General features: G+C 40.3%; 1 protein-coding gene across 4 annotated transcripts in view; it reads left to right on the forward strand.

Moving 5' to 3' along the window:
* Nucleotides 1–24,428, forward strand: part of SUVR5 (histone-lysine N-methyltransferase SUVR5) — a 43,284-nt gene that overhangs the window by 13,280 nt on the left and 5,576 nt on the right. For 2 of the 4 annotated variants that reach the window (XM_088892579.1, XM_010244997.3), the window contains exons 6-11: nucleotides 8,283–11,117; nucleotides 16,123–16,284; nucleotides 16,839–16,955; nucleotides 17,023–17,126; nucleotides 17,216–17,353; nucleotides 18,494–18,581. In XM_088892579.1, coding sequence (XP_088748705.1) covers nucleotides 8,283–11,117; nucleotides 16,123–16,284; nucleotides 16,839–16,955; nucleotides 17,023–17,126; nucleotides 17,216–17,353; nucleotides 18,494–18,581 — 3,444 coding nt within the window. The remainder of the gene's footprint in view (nucleotides 1–8,282; nucleotides 11,118–16,122; nucleotides 16,285–16,838; nucleotides 16,956–17,022; nucleotides 17,127–17,215; nucleotides 17,354–18,493; nucleotides 18,582–24,428) is intronic. The other 2 variants (XM_088892574.1, XM_088892578.1) reach the window with 1 other exon arrangement.

The following is a 24,428-nucleotide window of genomic DNA, read 5'->3' on the forward strand; positions in this document are numbered from 1 at the left end:
GATGTTTCCAGGCAGGCTTTATTTTTAATTTTTTATTTTTGCATTCTGGTACTGTGTTCTGTAATTTATTGTGGCATATGTAGTTCCCCCTCCTAGTCTTTCAGAATTAGGATGATATGGGTGTTATAGTGTCTAATATGAGATGTTACCATACAGGTATCTAGGTGTTGTAGCTCATAATAGACTTTGCCAATCTAGGAAACCAATTGAACAAACTGTTCACTCTAGGCTATATGGACCTTCAGAGAAGGTTGTACACCCATCCTATTGTCATTGTGTACCACCTCAGTACTTTTTTCAAGCCGAAAAATTGATACCACCATAAGACCTTATAACTCTGTTCAATTAAGCCTTGTCCCAACTATATGGGGTTGGTTGGTTATACGAATCCTGTTCGGCCACTCCACTCTGTTCAGTACCATATCCATTGTTACAGTGTGTGCCCCCAAATTATTTTTCACTACTTGAACCTGTGTCCTTTTTGGCCTTCCCCTAGTTCTTATAAACCATTCAACCTGTAACAGATCACTTCTCACTGGTGCTGTAGATGGTCTTTTCTGCATGACCAAACCAGTTAATCCACTTTCCCTCATTTTATAACATATTAGGGCTACTTGCCTACTCCTAGGAAGGATAAAATATGATACGTCATTTAGGATAATGCTTAAGTTGGAACTTATGAAAGACCTCATGCTGACACTTTAAGATGCAATTTAGTGAATGAGAGAACATTCACCTGATTATCTCACCTAAAATAAGAAATGAAGCTTTTAATAGCACATTGCATGAGCTACCTCAATTCTGATAATTTAGGGGCTGTTTATCAGAAAAATGTTTTGTACAAATTTTCCCTTGAAAATCAGGGCAATGTTTTTTGTTATTTTATGACAACTAGGTGCCATTAGGCATGACATAAGCCAAAGAGTAAAAAAACACTTCTGTTGGGGAAAACGTCAAAATGACGTTTCCTCCAATGACGGCTCTCACAACCAGAGAACAATGTTTTATTGATAAGCAACTTAACCAAACAAAATTTCAGAATCCATTTGGGGGAAACACCTATTTGGCGCTGAGCTGGCATTAATTTTCTGATAAATGGCAATGGAACCAAACACCATGTGTTTTGTCTCATCCTTTTTCTCCATTCTTCTCTCTTCTTCTTCCTATAGCTTTCTGAACCTTTATTGTTGGTTTCTGTACATTTTCTCTTATTTTCTTTGATTATTTACTGCTGAAACATCAAGTTGGTATCAGAGCTGAGGTTCTCTCTTGCATGTTAGACCCATGTATCACTAGGATCAGCAGTGCACATGGGTGATTGAAGTTTCTGACCACTCTTATTCTTGTCGCCTGACTAGTAGAGGTTTTTGGAAAAGAGCAAGGTTATTTTTGTAGCCTAGAAGCACTTCCTAGTGCTGCTGCCCAAGAATCCAGAATAAGTCAGAGTTTTTGATCATATGATAAGGGTTATTATCTATGATTGGGGCTGGTAATTGGGGTTTGTTTAGTTCTCCTTTCACCATAGTTGAGATCGACAGCCATCAATCTGAGTTTTGGAGAGTCTGGAGCGAGCAGTTCCAGTTTCTCTTTTGTCCCATGGGTGCTAGGGTTGGGCAACCCTGAGAGATAGTCTTGCTTGTTGACTATAAGTCAGGATTCATACACGATATTGTTTCTTGATATGTTTTCGAGTTATTTGTTGTAATTTGAAGTAATGGAGTCTACTGGAGGTGATCAAAAGCAGTTGATGGAGTTTGGAACCCTGCTGGGAAGTACTGCAGATCCCTGAAACACGTGTTAGAGGACCTTGGGATTGATAATGATAGGCATATGATGTTGTATTATGATAATTGGGCTGCTGTCAATATAGCCCATAATCTAGTACAACATGACAGAACAAAACACATTGAAGTTGACAAACATTATGTTTGAAATGACTGCTTGAATGGGCATGTGACTTTCAATCCTTTGATACTGACATGCTTAGCTTGACTGCTTGTATTTGCTTTGTTGCTGTTGTGTTTAATTAGCAAAAAAAAAAAAGTTAACAAACATTTTATCAGAGAGCATATGACCTTTGGAAAGGCTTGTCTTCCTTTGATACTGGCGGCCTTCACCCATGGTTCAAATCAGTACTTTAACTGATTCGCCTTTTATTATTTTTTAGTTTTTTTTTTTTTTTAAATTTTAGTTTTAAGTATAATTATATACATTATTTAATGTAAAAAAGGAGATTGTAAAAAGACCTATAAATAGGTGTATTGAGGCTTAAAGATGTGATACGATATGCCCTGTATCGGGCGTATTGTATCGATACTTTGAACCTTGCCTTCACCAAAGAAGTGCACAAGAAAGTTCCAATAGTGTATTTGTTAAGACCAAGAGCTGTGGCAAACGAAGGCCCATATACGGGAACAACCAATCGACATGTCAAGTTTACAAGAAAAGGAAGCCACATCATCAAAAAGTTAATCCCAGTGGGCAGACTGTTAAAACAATGTAACGGTCTTGTAACAAACTGTAAACAGCTTACCTGGGCTATAAAGACCAGAGGAAGAAAGGATTAGGGAAGAATTCCATTTGAATATCCATCTCTCTCTCTCTCTCTCTCTCTCTCTCTCTCTCTTTCTTCTCCTTCAGTTTTCTCTCTCCCCTTAGGAGTTCAGTTCACTCTAATGAACCCTGAGTTAGGCAGTACCTAACAGTTTGGTATCAGAGCTGATGACCAATACTTGAGCTATGTCCATGGAGGCACGAGTTGATCAGGTGGAGGTCGAGCTTGTCCATGTCTCTGACGATGTGTGAGGAATCAAGGATGCACTGGCAGAAATCTTGCAAAGGCTAGAATAGAACCCGCTGGTTGAAGACAGAGAAATCAACCAAAATAGGGTGACCTAGGGGAGTAGCCGAAGAAGTAGCTCCACCTTGGAAAGGAACATGAAACTAAGCTTTCCGGTCTTCTCAGGAGACCCCATTCCTTGGATATAAAGGGCGGAAAGATTCTTCGAGTACAACGAGGTGTCCAAACCAGATAGAGTGGCACTCGTGGCAATGCATTTGGATGGATACACAATCCTTTGGTATCGGTGGTATCGTTGAGGCACCTTGTATTTCGTGGCTTGACTTCATTGATGCCCTGTGTGTCCGATTTGGGGATTTCGGTTTATGAAGATTTTGATGAGAGCCTCGCAAAGATAAAACAAGTAGGAAGCATCTGTGACTACCATTTGGAGTTTGAATGTCTATCGTTGAGAGTCTAGGGGTGGCTGGAGAAGGCATTGGTCGGAGCTTTTGTGGGAGGACTCAAAGAAGAAATACGGTTGGAGAGGTCAAGGCGATGCATCCATCCATTGTGATGGCCGCAACAGCCCTAGCCCACACCTAAGAAGAAAAGATAGCTCAAGCTCGACGTCTAGACGGCCCATGGCAGCAGACGAACAAATCTTTAAAGCACCAAGACTGGGAGGGACGAGACTCAATAAAGAAGGCAACATCTTAGGAAAACCACCAGGTAACTTAGGCCCAAGTCCCGTTATTCCATTCAAGAAGCTAACTTGAGTAGAGATGCAGAATCGCCGAGACAAAGGTCTTTGCTACAATTGCGAAGAGAGGTTCGACCCAGGCCATAGATGCAAGTCTCAACAAGCCTTCTTATTACAGATTGAGGATGAAGAAGATGATCGACAACCAGAGGAAAGATCAACGATTGGCGAACAAAATTGGCCTGAGGCCATACAACCTTTAATTTCATTACAGGCCCTAGTTGGGTTTTCATCATCCCAAACTGTGAGGGTGACAGGACTAGTTCGGGGTCGCCAAGTGTCTATCCTCATCAATAGTGGTATCATCCTAAACTTTGTAACCACCCTAAACTTTGTAACCACAGTGCTAGTCAAACGACTGGGGTTACTAGTTCAGCCCACAACCTCATTTAAGGTCCATGTAGCTAATGGGACCTCACTTCAATGTGATGGAATTTGCATAGACATTGGGTTATGCATTCAAGATCAACAATTTGTGGTTGATCTTTACCCACTGGAGTTAAGTGGAGCCGATATTGTATTGGGGATTCAATGATTGCAGCAACTTGGGCCGGTTCTATGCAACTAGGCCCATTTGTCTATGGATTTCATGATAGGAGGAACAAGATTACATTTACAAGGCCACTCAGCTAGCTGAGCCAGCTCAGTAAGCTTGTCATCCTTGTTGAAAGAAGCACGGGACCCAAATCAGCCCATTATCAAGGGATTAAATCATACATGCCCAACATTATCCAAGGCTCAGGATACATTGACTCAAACTGATTACAAGCAACAACTCAGTAATCTTCTCCAGCAATATGCTGCAGTCTTCAAGGAGCCAGCGAATCTACCCCCAATCAGGAGTCATGACCACGGAATTCCACTATTGCCGGATGCGTCTCCTACCAATGTAAGGCCCTACCGTTATCCCTATTTTCAAAAACAAGAAATTGAAAAACAAGTTCAAGAATTATTGGATAAAAATTTTATTCAACCCAGCCATAGCCCATTCTCGTCACCTGTTCTTGTCAAGAAGAAAGATGGGACGTGGCGATTTTGTATGGACTAGCAGGCACTTAATAATATTACAGTTAAGGACCCTTTTCCGATTCCGGTAATAGATGAACTTCTAGATGAACTCAAGACTGCATGGATCTTCTCGAAGTTGGATTTACGGGCTGGATACCATCAAATTAGAGTCCATGAAAGTGACATTCCAAAAATGGCGTTTCAGACTCATGATGGCTATTATGAGTTCCGGGTTATGCCATTTGGCCTCACCAATGCCCCGGCAACCTTCCAAGCCTTAATGAACGACTTGTTTAGGCCACATTTGCGTCGTTTCATATTAGTCTTTTTTTGATGATATTTTGGTGTACAACCCAACATGGGCCCAACATTTAGTGGATTTGCAGATTACTTTAGACATTCTCTTACAAAATCAGTTGTACGCCAAAGAATCGAAATATGCCTTTGGGCAGGCCCGTGTACACTATTTGGGCCATGTGGTGGAAGATGGAATGGTCTCAGCAGATCCGGACAAGATATCTACCATTCAAGAATGGCCAGCACCACGTAACATTAAGGAACTCCGGGCCTTTTTAGGACTGATGGTGTACTACCATTGTTTCATTAAAAGCTATGGGTTAATTGCAGCATCACTAACAGCCCTTCTGAAGAAAGACTCTTTCAATTGGGATAACAAAGCTCAAGTAGCATTTGAAGCCTTAAGAGCAGCAGTGTTGTCCCCACCAGCCCTAACTTTACCAGATTTCAACAAGCCTTTTGTGGTTGAGTGCGATGTGTTGGGACTGGGCATGGGAGCAGTGGTAATGCAAGACGGGCAACCCCTTGCCTTCTTTAGTAAGGCCTTATCTGCCACTCAAGATCACTCTTCAGTCTACAACCGGGAATTGATGGCGGTTTTATTGGCAGTTCAGCACTGGCGCTCCTACTTATTGGGTTGTAAGTTTGTGATTAAGATTGATCACCAAAGTCTGAAATTCCTATTGGAACAATGGGTCCTTTTTCCAGGCCAACAGCATTGGGTTTCAAAGTTAATGGGCTTCGGTTACACTATTGAATACAAACCCGGGGCAACAAATAGAGTTGCTGATGTACTGTCACGTCAACCCAAACAACTAGCGGAGAGCCTACTCCAATTGCACGTGTTCCAACTTCCAACAACCCACTATAGAACTATGGGACCAATTACGGGAGGAAGCCAACAATAATAAGGAACTCCAAGCAATAAAGGCGCAGTTGTTGCAGCAACCGAGTATCAAACTGGGGTATTCTGTCCAAGGGTCAATGCTGTACCTTATAGATGTAGGATGGTGTTACCAACGGACTTAACCCTTTTGGACCAACTACTGAATTACTTCCATGTGACACCAATGGACGGACATTCAGGAGTCCTACACACATATAAGAGGGTGTTGTCCCAGTTTTATTGGATGAGCATGCTAAATTCCATAAAGAAAAACATATCTACATGCCAGGTCTGTCAGTCCAGTGGGCCTGCTGAAACCATTACCCATACCTAGCCAAGTTTGGGAAGATATTTCTATGGATTTTATAACTGGCCTACCAATCTCCGCCAGTAAATCTGTCATATTAGTGGTTGTTGATCGCTTTACAAAATACAACAATTTCTTAGCACTGTCACATCCATTTACTGCTGCTACAGTGGCCGACAATTTTGTTCGGGAAATAGCTCGTCTTCATGGCTTCCCAAAGTCTATTGTTTCTGACAGAAATCCAATCTTCATCAGCCTCTTTTAGAAAGAACTTTTTCGCCTCCAAGGTGTACAACTGAGTAAATCTACAAGCTACCATCCACAGTCGGATGGGCAAACAGAGGTGGTCATTCGTTGCTTAGAAACATACTTAGATGTTTCACCGGAACCAAGCCAAGACAATGGTTAAGCTGGTTGCATTTGGCTGAATGGTGGTACAATACCACCTATCAGATATCGGCCGGAATTACCCCTTTTCGGGCATTTTATGGTCATGACCTGTGTACACTAATTCCCTATGAGAGAGGGTCTACAACGGTAGCTACACTTGAAGAACACCTGCTGAGTCGAGACATCATCCTAAAAGAACTTAAACACAACCTACTCCGGGCTCAACAATGGATGAAACAATTATATGATAAACATCATAGAGAAGTACACTATCAGGTTGGTGACATGGTTTACTTTAAATTGCTCCCCTACAAGTTGCTTTCAGTACAAAAATAGCGATGGAACAAACTGGCACCTCACTACTTTGGACCTTTCAAGATTATGGAGAAGATTGGACCTCTTGCATACCGATTGTATCTTCCCCCAGATTCGAGAGTGCACCCAGTTTTCCATGTCTCGGTTCTCAAAAAATGCTTGAAACCAGATGCTATAACTCAACCATATCTCCCCAAATTCTTAAGTGATTTGGAACTAGAAACAGGGCCGGTATGTATCACTGATTTCAGGTGAGTCAAGAAAGGCTCCCACATTGTCCCAGAAGCTTTAGTCGTCAGGTCACAGTTACCTGAAGAGGATGCAACCTGGGAACCCTATCTGCCACATTGACCTTGAGGGCAAGGTCCAGCTCAACCGGGGGGGGGGGGATTAGTTAAGACCAAGAGCTGCGGCAAACCAAGGCCGATATATGGGAACAGCCAGCCCACATATTAAGTTTACAAGAAAAGGAAGCCACATCAGCAAGAAGTTAATCCAAGTGGGCTGACAGTTAAAACAATGTAACAGTCTTGTAACAAACTATAAACAGCTTACTGGGCTATAAAGACCAGAGGAAGAAATGATCAGGGAAGAATTCCATTCGAACATCCAGCTCTCTCTCTCTCTTCTCCAGTTTTCTCTCTCCCCTTAGGAGTTCGGTTCACTCTAACGAACCCTGAGTTAGGCAGTACCTAACAGTATTAGCAAGCAATGCATGATTAATCTTTATGCTCAGATTGAGAGGGAGTGCTGAGAGATTGAACTATTCTTTTTATTGTTTATTAGGCTTGTTTTATCTTTCTTTATGAGCTATTTATATTTGTTAGTTATTGGGCCATATTATTTGATTGTTAGTGAACTTTGTCCTTATCTCTTTTTATTTATTGGCTTTTGTCTCGCCTGACTTATTAAGGGCAGAACAGTTATTGTAGTTGTAGTTAGAGAAGTTTATTATAAAAGGAAGTGGGATCTCACATTGGGAATGTTTTCTCTCATTCTTCTCTTTCCTTATTCCTTTACCTTGCTGAACCTTTGCTCTTGATTTCTGCATATTTCTTTCTTATTTTCTTGGATTATTTACTGCTGAAACATTGAGTACGTAGGGACTATTGCTTGGTGCAATGGTAAAATCTCAGGCCGGCAAGCATGAGAATGCAGGTATCAAGTCTGAGAATAGCCACTTTATGCAAAAAGGCCAAATGTTAGGTCTGTATCCAGTTTACCCCCCTCCCAAGATCCCATATAATTGGGATCAACATTGGGTCTGACCTTTTATCCTATGTCTAAGTCATGTGAATCATTTTCAAACTTTACTGGCATCCTTCCATTTTCTTTTGGCCAATGGAATCTAATGTAGCCAAAGAGGTCATGTATTTGGATGGTTTAAATAGTTTGGCTAGTCATAATTTACGTTGATGATATATTGCAATCTCTTTCTTCAAAATGTTCTGATATGTGGAATTTATTTGTGGTTTTGGAATTTGAATCATGTATATGTTCAATAACCTTTTAATATTGATTTCTTTTTCTAATACAGGAACTAATTAATTCCATCTTGTGGAATGAGGTTGGAGCACTCTGGAATGCACCTGTGCAGCCTCAGTTGAACTCTGAGTGGAAGACTTGGAAGCAGGAGGTCATGAAGTGGTTTTCAATGTCACATCCATTAGCAAGTGGCAGAGAGACAGGGCAGCAAAGCAGTGATGATTCTACTGTAGCAGATGTCCATATTAGCAGGAAAAGGCCTAAGCTAGAAGTTCGTCGTGCAGACATGTATGTTCCCCAAGTGCAATCCCAGGAACCTCATGGGGTTCCCCCTCAGGATAACACTGTTGAGATTGAGACAGAATTTTTCAATAGACAGGGTGTTGGAAATGCCACTGCATTGGTATCTGAGCCTTGTAAAACATTTGCTGAGACACATGTCCCATCAGAATATTCCAATGGTGTGGCCAGCAGATGGGAAGAAATTGTAGTTGAACCTGATAATCCTAAGCTCATGCAAACCACAGAAACAGAAGAGATGCATGTGGATGGAGTTGGTAAAAAACCACTGGATCCTGGGAATAAGTACCGCCAATGCATGGCTTTTATTGAAGCCAAGCAGAGGCAATGTGGGAGGTGGGCAAATGATGGTGATGTTTACTGTTGTGTGCATTTGGCTGTCCGTTCACTGGGTAAAGTTGAGCAAGCAGAACAAGGCACCCCTGTTAACACACCTATGTGTGAAGGCACCACCACTCATGGCACAAGATGTAAGCATCGGTCCCAATATGGTTCCCCATTTTGCAAGAAACACAGACTTAACAACAGTCAGTCTCTGATGGATGCTGAAAATTCATCAAGTTTATCAGTGAATAAGAGAATGGACATAGAGAAGATTTCTAGTTCAGAAACTACATATTGCAAAGAAATAACATTAGCAGCAGAAATGCAAAATCCGGTTGGAGAGCAAACAGTCTTACTTGTGGAGCAAAGAACCTTGGATGCAAATAAGAATTCAATTGGGAAATGTGATCATTCCATTAAAGACGATGATAGTGGAGATTTGCAACTTTGCATTGGATCTAGCCACCAGAACAACAGTGATTCTTGTCCAGACAATGCAAGGCTGCATACACTGTACTGTGAAAAACATCTTCCAAGCTGGCTCAAACGTGCAAGGAATGGTAAGAGTCGGATAATATCAAAAGAAGTGTTTATTGAACTTCTACGAGGTTGCAGCTCTCGGACGCAAAAGTTGCATTTACATCGAGCGTGTGAGCTACTTTACAACTTCGTTAAAAGTGTCCTATCCCTCCGAAACCCGGTTCCTAGGGGGACTCAACTTCAGTGGATCTTATCTGAAGCTTCTAAAGATTTATGTGTTGGGGAATACCTTATGAAATTAGTTTCCTATGAAAAAGAGAAATTGAAGAGGCTTTGGGGCTTAGATGATGATAAAAATAAACCAGTTTTCTCTACTGGTACAGAGCAGGCTGTGCTAATGTCTGTGGGCCAGGAGAGCAGTCAAGATGTTCACAAGACTGTTAAATGCAAGATTTGCACAGAGCAATTTTTTGATGATGAAGGGCTTGGTAACCATTGGATGGATGTTCACAAAAAAGAAGCACAATGGCTGTTCAGAGGGTATGCATGTGCAATCTGCATGAATTCATTCACTAATAAGAAAGTCCTTGAGACCCATGTGACAGAGAGACATGGAGTCCAATTCCTTGAACAATGTATCCTTTTTCAATGTATACCTTGTGCTAGCCATTTTGTTAATCCTGAACAGTTATGGTTGCATGTCCTCTCAGTTCATTCCATGGATTTCAAGCTTTCAGGCAGTCCTCAACAGCATGTGCTCTCAACAAGCCAAGCTTCTCCACCAAAACTTGGGGTGGAAAATAAAGATGCAGTGGAGGATAAGTCCACCAGCCAAGGTGAGTTACGGAAGTTCATCTGTCGGTTTTGTGGATTGAAGTTTGATCTCCTGCCTGATCTTGGTCGCCATCATCAAGCAGCTCATATGGATCCTAATGCAATAAACCAACGCCCCCCTAAGAGAGGGATTCACATCAATGCTTATAGGCTAAAATCAGGTAGACTAAGCCGTCCTAGTTTTAATAAAAGCCTTGGAGCTGCATCGTTTAGGATCAAGAATAGGGGTAATTTAAGTATGAAGAAACGCATCCAGTCCTCAAGTTCAGTGAGCACTGGGCAAATAAAAGTGCAAACTCAGGTAAAGGAGACCACAGGGTTTGGTAGTTTGGAAGAACATCAATGCTCAAATCTTGCAAAAATCTTGTTTTCTGAATCTCAGAAAACAAAACTCCGACCAAATAACCTTGAGATTCTTTCTATTGCTCGCTCCAGTTGCTGCAGGAAAACTCTGGAGACTACACTGGCAGATAAGTATGGAGTATTGCCTGAGCGTTTTTACCTGAAAGCAGCTAAACTATGCAGTGAGCTCAATATTGAAATTAAATGGCACCAAGAAGGTTTTATCTGTCCTAAAGGATGTAGACCATTCATGGCCTCTAATCATCCCCACTTGATGCCTCTTCCAAGTGGCTTGGTGGAATCCATATCTTCACAAGTTAAAATGAGCAGTGAGGGGTGGGAAATGGATGAATGTCACCATGTAATCGATTGCAGTCATATCAAATCAATCCCCATGAGGAAAGAAATAGTTTTATGTGAAGATGTAAGCTTTGGGCGGGAGTCAGTTCCAGTGGCATGTGTGGTCGATGAAAATCTCATGGGTTCCCTTCCCAATACTGAAGAACAAAAGTCTAGTGGCCGAATTGAGGAATACTCCATGCCTTGGGAGGGCTTTGTCTATGTGACAGAGCGGTTGATTCATCCATCCCTTGGGCTTGATACAGAGGTAATTCTTCTCCTCATGTTTGATCTTTACCAACCAACCTTCAGTTCCTGACATGTATGTTGGCATTTGATACACGAATATCTGTTTCACAGTGTTGTGGTCTCACTTTGGAGTGTGGAGGTACCAAGGTCAATAGTCATAAACCTTCTAACATTAAGTTGATCCTTGTTCATGAGTTTTCCCACATTGAATGTGCTGATTGGTGTGGATGTTCTTGCTTGCATGGCTTGCTGATTTAGCATTTTACTGCTGGCAAGTCCAGTACCAGTAGTGGAGTCAACTAGGAAGTCATAGAGTTGACTCCATCTGTCATACATTTATTTGATTTAATTTATAACAAATATGAAATGTTTAATTTTTTAATGATCAATCCTTTTCTTGTGAGACAACTTATCAACTTTTTGATTACTCGTAAAAAGTATGAAATATTAAAAAAATTATAAATTATAATTAGTACATGATATAGCTTATATCATGTAGCCTACCCCATATAGTTGGGATAAGGCATGGATGATGATGTTGACATGATATAACTTATATCTTAATGCATTTTTGTATTTCTTTTATAAAACCTAAAAAATGTCAGACTTCTAATCAGAAAATTGTGAGTTCAAGTCCTACTTTTTTGAGTTCTTGTATAATTGTGAGTTCAAGTCCTACTTTTTTGAGTTCTTGTATTATTGACTTTGGTGCTACCTATTTGCCATTTCATCTTATAAAATGTTTCAGTCCACAATAAAAGTATTTCAAATTAGGTTTGATTCTTTTTTTTTTTCCTTTTCATTCTGAATTAGAGAATTGTCTGAGAGCCTTTTGGCCTGCACAATTACAATATCGATTTTTTTTCTTAAAATCCTAAGTGTTTATTTTCTTTCATTTCCCATACCATTACCTTTTCCCACAATATTGTCTTTATATTAAACATTTTCATTAGCAGTTAAAAACACCCTCCAAGGATAACTAAGAAGCATTTTAAAAAACGTAAAAAAGGAGGATTCAATGGTACACTTTTGTTATTGGGAGGCTAGGCGTCCCTGTTAAATTAAATTTGGAGGGGCATTTCAAAGGAACTCCGAATGAGTAAAAACATAAAACATGTAAAAAGATGGAACAACTCAAATTGATGACCTAAGGCTTAGAAAAGCATGTTACCAAAAGAAAAGCATGTAAAGAAAGTAGAGTACAAAAAGATGATGAAATGTTCACAGTTTTTCCGAACAAATAATTTGTGTAAGAAAATAACAAAAGAAAAAAAGATCTTTCTACAAGAGAGTTCCATGTTCCTTGAGAAGACAAAAAAGTCTTGCAACTTCCAGGCTAAAATGAACGAGGTTTTTCAAGAAGAAACCTAATAATTTTGTTAGTAAAAAGCTTGAATTAACCAGTTTTCAAGAATTTCAGATGCCTGAATGATTGATCTTGGTTCCTAAAGGCTGAATCTTGAAATAAAAAGAATTGTCTGGAGTTTAGAAAGAAGGGAAAAGATAAGAAAAATCACATATGTTACTCATTTTCAGTGTTGCACTCTATAATAGTTGAATCTCTGGTGTTGCACTCATCCTTGTCAATTGATTTAAATGGGTCTTATTTCTTAGGTTCTCTTTAGAGCTTCACCACTGGTTCCCAAATATAGAGAATGATATCATGCAAGCCTTCAAAACATTCTTTTTGCTTATATATATATATTGATTTAATCTATAGAAATCTCATTATAATCCTGGTAACTGTAACAAACTCATGCCCAAAAATTCCCAACAAAAATACTCAATAAATGAATGAAATAATCCCCTGAAGATGGAAACCTGAAGTTCCCCACCAAACCCAGTTGATCTATTCCTCCTTTCAGAACAAAACTATCCCCACCAAGCTCCCAAGTACAACCATCAACCCACCCTTCAAGCTTGTAGCACTGCTTGTCGGAGCCGCAAAGGGTCCCTCAATTTCTGTTGGAGATGGCGCTAGAGAAAAGCTAATGAACCCACTTCTTGGAAAAAGCACAACTGCAATCAGCTTCTTGAGAGAATGGTAGGATCCATCTAATGGACGCCAAAATGATTGCGGAATGGGTGGGCGAATTTCAAAAATTTTCCTACCTTCTTCCAACTGGGAATCATATTCCCTAAATTAGAATACAATATTCAAGGATCCTACTTGAACCATAATCGAACCAGATCTGAACCAAAAGGAAATGGAGGAATTATACCTGATCCAGAGAAGCAGTATCTCCCAAAGTTGGTGTTCACGCCCAAAGAGGACACCAAGATCCGCTCCTGCTGAAGATGACACAACTGTAGGTGGAATGGAACCAGCAGAGTGCGTCCTACACACTGGATCCTTCGCAAGAATCCTCTGGAAACTATGAGCACCAAATCTTTTTTAGTCTTTTCTGCAAGACTGATGTCAAGAACTGATTTCTTGACTTCTTTCTTGTCAGAAAGAGAGGCGGCAGCTGGAGGAGATCTCCTGAGACGAAGATGGCTGAATTGCTTCTCTTCTCTCTGGAGTGTGTATGAGATCCTATCTCAATTCGCAGAAAGCTTTCTTGCTTACACACAACCCTAGGTTCGAAAATCTGATTATGTTCACTTAGGGTTTCTCCTCTTTTCTTCTTGATTAAGAAACCTCCTAATTAGGAGTTATCCCAATCCAAATCAGTATTTGGATAGGGGATGATCTTAATCCTATCTGTAGATTAAGTTAGCTTACTCTTGATCTTATCAGGAGGTTACCAGATTCAAATCTGATTTGAATTTGGTCTCCTAGAGTGGATAAGGTTAAAGGCCCAATCCTTTTGCTAACTTTAATCCCAGATTCGCCCCATAGATGGGTGATCATATCAGCCCAGCTCGAAATGGGCTTTTGGCCCATTAAGTATTCAGTGCTTAACTAGTCTCCAATCTGCTGCCCAGTTGGGCTTCTTTGTATGGCGTGGAACCCAAGCATTGATCTACACACCAACCACATGGGTTCGGCCCAGCCTTTATCACAAGGCCCAGCCGAATTCACTGAAAGAGCTCAGTGAACCCATGAGCCCATCACATGGACCCTATGGGCCCAACACTTACATTAAGTGGTCCTTGGGCCAAGCCATCTTATAAAAACCCAGGGACTGTGGGCAGGTGCAAGATTAGCCCATCAGGTGCTATCCTAAATGGTCTTACACTTAACCTCTCAGCCCTTAATGATCAAGCACTGCCCGACAAGAGAGGACCTCTCCCTCGGCTGCAAGGAACAGTGCCGCACTCTCTGCTCACATGGATCCCGAGAATTAAAACCATTTGCAAACACTTTGAAACCGTATATATATATCATATATAAATTTTGCAAAACAAAATTCCAACGATTGAAATCAACTGCCGGCAGTTTGGTTTCCATCAGAGAGAGTGCATTCCCGATCATTACCTTTGTCCGACAAAGGGGCTGATCCTGTCACTATGATCACTCACTCAGATGAATTCTCAGACTGCCCCAACATGCCCAGGTTTTGATCCCCGCTAAGGATCTCATTGATTGGCATATCAAAGACAGCCCGATCCGACACCTAGTGAAGTGTTATAATCGAGTCTAGGGGTCAAGTGTAACTTTCCAGTTTTGCCCATCTGTCTCCAAGGTCTAGGGCAATACTGAAAATCTGGTCCGGTTCAAGGATTTGAGCAACCCCATACTGCATGTGCCTTGGGTCTTACCCTGGTGGCCGAGACAGGCCATCCCAACACTTGGTGGCACACCAGTATCAGCCTTGGCAAGATAAATCTCCCCAGACTTATCCAATGGCTATGAACATTTAAAACTAACACGAGTCTCTATAAGTGTTCAGTTTTAGGGTCTTACACAGAATTAAACCAAACAACATGAATCAAACATGCACTTTATTTATTTACACTAAATATCAAAAGTACATCAAATCGGATTGAAGCTAAGGGCATACAAAACTGTCTAACACTTCTGCCCCTTACTCAGAGTGTCCATTTGCTCCACTGAGAAATAGAATGGCCCCGATCGGTCGAGCACAATCTTTCTGTTGCCATCCTTGTACTCAACATCAGCAATGGGGCTTGATATGTTGCAGCCAAGGATCAAAATTTCGTTACGGCCGATACGTATCGTATCGGAGCCTTCCCAATACGCCCCTACAAGGGGTGTTTCGGGTCGGCGAGTGGTTCAGGGGGTAGACCGACTTTAAACTGGCCCCTCTGAACCAGTTAAAAAGAACATAAAAAACAGTACCGATACAGGCCGATACGCCCTACCGGTGTATCGTCCTGTATCGATATTTTGAACCTTGGTTGCAGCTGGTGTAAAGCCTCCATCACTCGCAATACAGAATCCTTGTTGGCGTCATACTTCCAAACCAGTGTGTTTCCAATTTGGAAACGAGCTGCTTCGGCCCATTGGTTCAGAGAGTCGGACTCAGAGGATGGGATCTTCCATGCATGGTTTTTCCACCAACCATGATTTCTCTAGCTTCTGAGAAGCTGAAGAGGAGAAACACCAGCACAACAGATGAAGTAAGAGCTCTAGAGAAAGCCATTATCGGTTAGGTTATCTCTATCTGGGCAACACAACAGCTAATAGCTTCTAACTGCTTAGTCGTCTCAGAGATTGGATGGGTGAGAGTGAATTCAGTGTGCTTATTAAGAGACATATTACTCATCTGAAATCTGAATCATGCGATCCCTGGAAAATTGCGAGAGCAATTGGATTTGGTGCCTTGATCACTGGAGTCTTGTGCAATTTGAATCAACAACATGGATTGACTCCCATGCTTGGGAGTTGACTTGACTTGAATCAGCAAGTTGATTTCCAATGCCTGCTTGTACCTCATATATAGTACACATGGAATATGGGATGCAAAATCTCTTGGTACTATCATTATTAAGAATTTTAGGTCATGTTTATATATATTAATATATTTGTATATGTGTGTAAAAAAAATATGCAGACACATATTTGGGTCCTTGTCTCTCTTTCGGTATAAAGGAATAATTATGTGTTCTCTCTGCAGAGTAAGCAATTGGGCTGTGTTTGCCCAGGTTCGATGTGTTATCCTGAAAAGTGTGACCATGTATATCTCTTCGATAATGATTATGAAAATGCAAAGGACATCTTTGGCAAGCCAATGTATGGAAGGTTTCCATATGATGAACATGGCCAGATCATCTTGGAGGTAATTTGATTCTCTTTCACCATTAACCTCCTTTATAAGCAAGATGCCATCATTTAGTAAATAGTAGTTTGCCTCTTTTACTCCTATATATATATATTTGTAATTTATATAGATGAAAATATGGCCTTTTGCTCCTCTGTACTTGTGGAAGGAATGGCTGCATCAGTAAGGTGCTTTGGCACTAGAGATCTTCTATGTCAAAAATTTCATCTGATAAGATGATCATAATCACTGTTATCTGGAAACTCCTTTGCTCTGCCCGTCAAGCTCCTAACTTCTAACCTTTGACAGAGAAAGTTTGATTGGCCAGTAATCCCTTTGGATCAACTTTGGCCTATGAGATCTCAGTTGAGATGCAACCAAAAAAAATCAGTCAAGGATCATAAAAGATTGGCTTCTAGCTTCCCTGCACGCTTGACATGATCACAAGCAGGGTGCACTATTTCTCAAGTCCTGCTCTGTTGCAACAGTCTTGTCTATATTGAGTGGACTCAGTTCATTTTATAGTAAAGCCAGGGCATTAAGCTTGGGATTTTTCTTGCTATACTTTGTAGGAGGGCTATCTGGTCTATGAGTGCAATTCAATGTGCAGCTGTGACAAAACTTGCGGGAATAGGGTTTTGCAGAATGGCGTGCGAGTCAAACTAGAAGTCTTCAAAACAGAGAATAAGGTAATGTTTTCAACTCTTTCATGGTTGTCATGAAATCTATATTTATTTACTGTTTGGTAATTTGCAGGGTTGGGCAGTCAGAGCTGGTGAAGCAATCTCACGCGGGACATTTGTGTGTGAATACATTGGGGAGGTTTTAACCGATCAGGAGGCAAAGAGGAGGAGCGAGAGGTCTTGAATTCTTTACCATCGACCTTTTTTGGTTTCCATTAGTAGGTTCTAATGTATCTGCATTTGTATATGCTATTTCAAAATTTCAGGTATGGTTATGAAGGCTGTAGCTATTTGTATAGCATCGACCCCCATATCAATGATATCAATGGATTGACTGAAGGAGCTGTTCCATGTGTTATTGATGCTACAACACTTGGGAATGTTTCACGGTTTATCAACCACAGGCAAGGATTATATCTATTAATTCTCTTAATGGATTGATTGAGGAAGCCAAAGATCTACCTATAGTTCATAACATGGTCATTTTTGAATTAATTTGGAAGATTCAAGTGGTGGGTCACCTACCATTTAGAAGTCAAACTACTGGAGAAATTAACACAATTTACATTTGACATCTTGGCTTATCTTCAAATAATGTACCCATAGTTTTCAAGGTGCCAAGGCGAGGCTAGGTGACAAAGGGGCACTGTGTCGCCTAGTCATGCAGGCGGTGAATTTTTATATGTAAAAAATCTCTCCTAGGGTAGTTCCCTAGGTTCCATAACAATATTTCCTTAATAATTATCCATAATTTTCAAAAGAAAAGTATAAACTTCATGTTAAAGTATAGAAAATTAACATGTTCATGAGAAGAAAAAGAAGAAAGTAAAGAAAAATAAAAAAATATAAGGGCTGAACCCCTATTTTTGTTATAGGAAAAGAATAAAATAAAACATTGAAGAAGAAAATATGTTGATTAGACAAAATTTTAAGTTCTTCCTTACTTATTGGTTCAGGTTTTGAAGTCTTTGAGGATTCAATACAGCAGTTATTGATCCAAAAAAAAAAACAGCAGTTAGCAACACCTGTATTGAACTGTTGATTAATCCCTAACAAATAAGAAAATAATAAAAAGAAATTAGTATATAAAGACACAAAATGAATATTTTAGTTTAAGAATGTCTATTTTATAATTATTCAAAAAATTAATATAAAAGTATTTTATAACACAACATACAAAACTGCTTGGCGATTAGGCAAGGTGAACCACCAACGCCTTGTCACCTAGGAATTGCCTTGACAACTATGAGCATACCACTTGTGTCCATTTTCACAGTTCTGTACCTGAATGATTAAATAAAGTACCTGAACTTTAATTTCATATTTGGAGTGCTCGTGTGGCTTCCAAATTGAAACTTCAAACTCATGGCATATTGAGGCCAAATGACCAACTATGCACTAAAGCATTGACGAGTGATGCTTTTATTTGTCAAGGTAGTCTCTCCGGGGATTTTTAATCCCCTTCATCATTATTATGCTGTATATGCTCTGCCTAGGATGGTGAATATTAATGTATTGGTGATATATGCTTATTGGTTATGTAGTTGCTCGCCCAACCTTGTCAGTTACCTGGTTCTGGTGGAGAGCATGGATTGCCAGCTTGCACACATTGGTCTCTATGCCAGTAGAAATGTATGAATTCTTCTCTTAACCTGATGGAATACTAATGGACTTCCTTTCACAACTAATGTTGCCTATGTGAAGATACAGGATTGGATGCAAATAGTTCATGAAAAACTTTTAACACATATGTGCATGAATAGTTTGATCTCTCACATCAACTGATGTAAACATTCTGGTGGTATTAAATATTAATGTTAGAAAGAATAAGAAAAGACCATCAAAAGAACTAGAAAAAAGAAGGGTGGGGGTAGATAGAAATAATATGAAAATATTTGAACATAATACCTCATCTAAAACTACCATACAACTCTTTTTTGAATGACTCACAAAAGTAATGTTATTTTGTGTATGTTTGGGGGTGTAATTTTTTACCTCTTTTCAAAAAACAAAGCAATGTTATTTTATATGTTATGGGTATATAAGAGTTCTGATGGCATGAAATGGTTGAGACATAAGATTACTATTTTTGACCTAAACAATGGGTTCAAAGTAAATGATGGTTTGGTGGTTAATGCAGATTGTTTGGTTACTGATTAGATGTCTGAATGGTTCAATTGTCTGGTCATATTGGATGACTCACAAAAGTACCTGTTATTATCAGCCTAAGGTGTGTGGTATGTGTTGTTTTGGCAGGTCTAAACCATTCACTGGGTGGGGGACCCTCTGTACTGGCTACCTGTTCAATCCTCCAGTCCAATTTGACCCTATGCTTCACTTGGTTTTAGTGTTCTACTCTAATCATGCCAGAAGTTTTAATATTTTAATATAATGACAATGCCAACTGGCTCAGTTGGTAAGGTCTCTGGCTCGTCATAGCAGAGACTTAGGATCAAATCCTACTGTCACCAGGGTTTGGGGGGGAGGGTTATGGGTGGGCTACCCCTGTTGTGTAGCTCTATTAAGCAATAAAAAAAAGACTATATAAAAGGTTATTTTGTTTAGATACTGCTCAACGTCAGGGTCCACTTTGAGATTAGAACAACCTCCTGAGAAACAGATAATAATTATTATTTTTTTTATCAACAACAATGAATTTTATTCATGACTGAGAAATTCAGAATTACAAGGGAGGGAGCTAAAAATTCTTAACTCCCTACTATCTAAAGTACACCTAGACCATGAAATAATTACAAAACAGCCCAAAAGATAGCATTTCTATTCACCCCTTGCCTAGCTAGCCCATCTGCCAATGCATTTGAACTTCTTTTTATCCATGTACACTGAATTTCCATGTCCTTAGTGAGCCACTTGAACTTCCTTTTTTCATTGTTGTATTTCTAGAGCATAGAACTGTCCTCTTTTAGGCAATACACCACTATTTCAGAATCACCTTCTATTATCAATTTTTTAATATGCATTTCCTTGACCCTTTGTATCCCTTCAAGAGCTCCTAAGATCTCAGCCAATGTATCACCCTTATTTGTATAGTCTCCAGGATTACTTCCAAGCTTCTCTCCTTATCTGAGAATGTCCTTGAATTTCTCTCCTCCCAAACAGTCCAACATACTGCAGCCCTTACACATCTCCACATGATCTTGGCCCTTTTGGTTTGCCCATTGGGCATGGAAGTGAATAAGCTTTGCACATTTAGAGGGGGAGTCCACTTGCACCGAAACAAAGAAGTAAACCATTCCTAAATAACTTTAACAAACTGACAAGAAACTAGTAAGTAGTATCTAGACTCACCATCGGATTTGCAAAGAATACACCAGTGAGGGGACAAACAACTATTGGGTCTTTTTCTTTGAAGTAGATCTCTTGTATTAGTTTTTCCCAGAAAGGCTTCCCAACAAAAGCTCCCAACCTTTGGAGGTATAGGTTGACACCACACTTCTTTAATAGGGAATAACAGTCCAACAGGAGAAGAAGGTAAAAGGGCCTTAAAAAAAGAGGCACAAGTGTAAGCACCTGATGGAGTGAGTGTCCAAATTCTATTGTCTGTATTTGATGGCTCCAAGAAAACCCCTTAAAGGGAGGATAATCCTGAGATACTATCCAACTCTATATCCCTGACATCCCTTCTCAAACCTAGATTCCAGCTGAAGCCGGAAGGTGAGTTAGAAGGTACAAGGAAAGAGGAAACTGATTCATTTTTAAGGGTAGAAATAGCGAAGATGCCTGGAAATTGGTCTTTCAAGGAGGAATCCCCAACCCAAACATGTTCCCAAAAATTAATAAGATTACCTGAGTGCAAATTATACCTGATCCATGGGGAGAACAAAGGCAATATAGTTTGAATAACTTTCCATGGAGATGTTCTTGTAGTCTGTGCTGAGATCCCAGAGTCCCATCCATTGTCTGCCAACCCATGAATACTTCCCACTATCTTTACCCATATTCTTTCTTTCTCCAAAGTAAATATCCACAACCATTTCCTTAGTAATGCTAAATTCCTAAACCTTATGTTCCCAATTCCCAAGCCTCCCTCCTTCTTGCTCCTACATACTACTTCCCACCTAACCCTATGATCCTTCTTTTCCTCCCCTGGCTCCTAAAGGAAGTCTCTCATTAATTTTTCCAACTTGCTAGCCACCTTAGCCGGAATCTTAAAGACTGACAGAAAATAGACAGGAAGGTTAGCAAGAGTAGACCTAATCAAAGTGATTCTCCCTCCTAGAGAATTAATTTTTCTTCCAGCTGGCAAGTCTCTTTTTCAAACCTCTCCACCACAGGAGTCCAAAAATCACCTTTCTGAGGATTATCTCCCAATGGCAGACCAATGTAGTTTAATGGCCAATTGGCTACTACACACCCCAAAATGTCTGCACACTTACTAACCTCCCCATCCCCCATATTCACTCCAATTATACAACTTTTCTCAAAGTTCACACTAAGATTTGATATTTGCTCAAAAAGTTGTATAGCTAGTTTCAAATTTCTAATCCTATTGATATCCCCTCCTTCACAAAACAATATTGTGTCATCTGCAAATTGCAAGTGTGCAAGTGGTATGTTTTCTCTTCCAACTCTCCACCCTCTTATTAGCTCCCTAGAATCTGCTTGGGAAATTAGTCTCCTCAACACTTTTTCAACCAATGTAAACAGAAAAAGCAGATAGTGGGTCTCCTTGTCTAATCACTCTCAAAGTTGGAAAATAGTCCACCACTGTCCCATTCACCAAAATGGAATAATGACACTCCCTAATGCAACCCATCACCCATTTGCACCAAGTGTCTCCAAACCTAAAACTAATTATCACCTCCAATAGGAAGGGCCAATCAACCAAGTCATAAGCCTTTTCCAAGTCTAACTTGTAGACCACCCCTCTTTTCCCTAATCTCTTAAAGTCCTCTAGACTCTCATTTGCTACCAGTATTTGATCTGTTATCTGCCTCCCCTTCACAAAAGCTCATTGATTGTTTGATATGATTGTTGGGAGCATTTTCCTTATTCTCAAGGACAACACCTTAGTGATAATCTTGTAAAGGCTATTAACTAGACTAATCGGCCTGTAATCCTTCGGGTGGCTTGCATCACTTTTCTTGGGTACCAATGCAATGAAAGTGGAGTTAGCCTAGGATTAATCACTCCTCTAGTATGGAACTCATCAAATACCAATCTTAGGTCCTCTTTCAGTATCTCCCAACAATCCTGATAAAAAGCCATCGTAAAACCATCAGGGCCCTGTGCCTTTGATCTATCCATTGAGAAAACCGCCTCTTTTACCTCTTCCAGATCAAATTTCTTTTCCAGCCATTCCCTGTCTTCCCTCTTAAGTGTTGGCCATTCTAAACCTTCAATCCACACCCTATTATTTAGTGGCCTTCTGAAGATAGATCTAAAATGATTTGCAAATGCTCCTGCAATTTCACTTTGACTGGTGACTGTCACCCCTTCAATCTCTAACCTTGAAATAGTGTTTCTTCTCCTTCTGTCACTTGCTAAAGCATGAAAACACCTAGTATTCTTGTCCCCCTCTTTCAGCCACTTGCATCTTGACTTCTGCCTCCAACTTATTTCCTTCTGGAGAACATAATCCTCTAATTGTTTACACAACTTCCATCTTTGTTCCCTCTCCTCTACTGTTATGCCACCCCTCCCTTCTTTGTTGTCCAGATCTTCAATTTGTGTAATCACACTTTGCTTTCTTTCCTCTAGTCTTCCAAACTCTAATATATTCCATTCCTTAAGCCTACCTTTCAGCAATTAGAGTTTTTTGTGAAACCGCATCCCACTCCACTCTATTGCTGGATTTCTCTTTGACCACCACTCTTTAATTTTCTTAATGAAGCTCGGATGTTCTAGCCACATGTTTTCAAATCTAAATGGAGCGGGACCCGCATTTCTCACATCCTCCTTACAGAGTACAATAGGCCAATGGTCAGAAGTCACCCTCGGTAGTGCTCTAGAGTTCAGATTCCCCCAGTGTTCTTCCCAATCATTTGAAAATAAGAATCTGTCCAACTTAGAGCAAATTGGATTTGCTTGAAGATTGGACCAAGTGTAACATCTTTGTGACAATGGGATCTCCTTAAGATCAAAACCATCAATAAATTGATTAAATCTCTTCATACTTGTGGTAGATCTCTGCCTAGGACTGTTAGTTTCTTCCCAGAATCTGATCAAACTGAAGTCACCCCCTAAACACCATGGTCCATCCCACAAACCCCTTATGTCAGCCAGTTCTTCCCATAATTTCCACCTCTCTTGTAATCATTTGGTCCATACACATTGGTTAATACCCATTCAAATCCATCCTCCACTTGTCTAAATTTCAAGGACACTGAAAATTGGCCTATCAATTCCTCCAACTCTACAACTACCTCATTCTTCCACATTGTTACAACACCCCCTGCAGCTCTCCGTGAAGGTAACACCACCCAACTAATCCCCCTACCTCTCCACACACTCCTTGCCCATTTGATATCAAATTCTGCTCTTTTGGTTTCCTGTAGCATTACCACATCTGGATTTATTTATTTATTTATTTTGATCAATAACACTTTCATTAATTCATCAATAGAAGATTTACAAAAGGAAGACAAACATGCTTATCTTCCAAGAGCAACAAAGAATCTCAAGAAAAGGAAAAAAGAAAGAGAAAAGAAAGAAAACACACTAAAGTTACAGCTTGGCCCAAAAAAGTGAATCCCTTTCTACCCCTTGTTTAGCTAAACCGTCGGCTAGGGAATTAGCCGATCTTTTAACCCAACGTATCTTAACCTCCATCTCCCGCACCAGCCACTTGAATTTCCTCTTCTCATTATTGTACTTCCATAAGCCATTGTGATCTTTAAGCAGCCACCCTATCACCACCTCTGAATCCCCTTCGATTAAGAGTTTCCTGATGTTCAACTCCTTAGCTTTTTGGACTCCTTCCATAATTGCAAAGATCTCAGCTCTAAGGGAGTTACCCACTCCAATTGGGCCTGAGAGCATGGCAGAAATGACCCCATTTTCTTCCCTAAAAACACCCCCAATCCCCGATTGTCCCGGATTTCCCCTGCTACACCCATCAAAGTTTAATTTCACGAATCCACTAGGTGGAGGGGTCCAAGCCACACTCATTACTGACTTAGTTTGTGTGCAACTTGCAATTTCACCCCACTTCCTCAACATGTCATCCACAGTGTAATCTGTGAAAAGCTCCAAAGATTTCAGCCACTGTACCGCCCTAATATGAATGATAGCCCTCGGATCTGCTGCTCCTCTCTGAGCTTCTGAGAATATCCTAGAATTTCTTTCTTCCCAAAGTGTCCAACATACCGCAGCCCTTAGTCCTCTCCACATTGTCCTTCCCCTTTTTATCCGCCACCTGAAAAAAGAAGGGGAAAAAAGGCCTTGCAAGTCTGATGGGGGGTTCCAACAACAACCAAATAGGGACAAAGCCCATTCCCAAATTGACCTCGCAAAATG

This window comes from Nelumbo nucifera, chromosome 1 (genome assembly GCF_055504915.1).
Source record: "Nelumbo nucifera cultivar China Antique chromosome 1, China Antique-T2T, whole genome shotgun sequence".
NCBI lineage: Eukaryota > Viridiplantae > Streptophyta > Magnoliopsida > Proteales > Nelumbonaceae > Nelumbo > Nelumbo nucifera.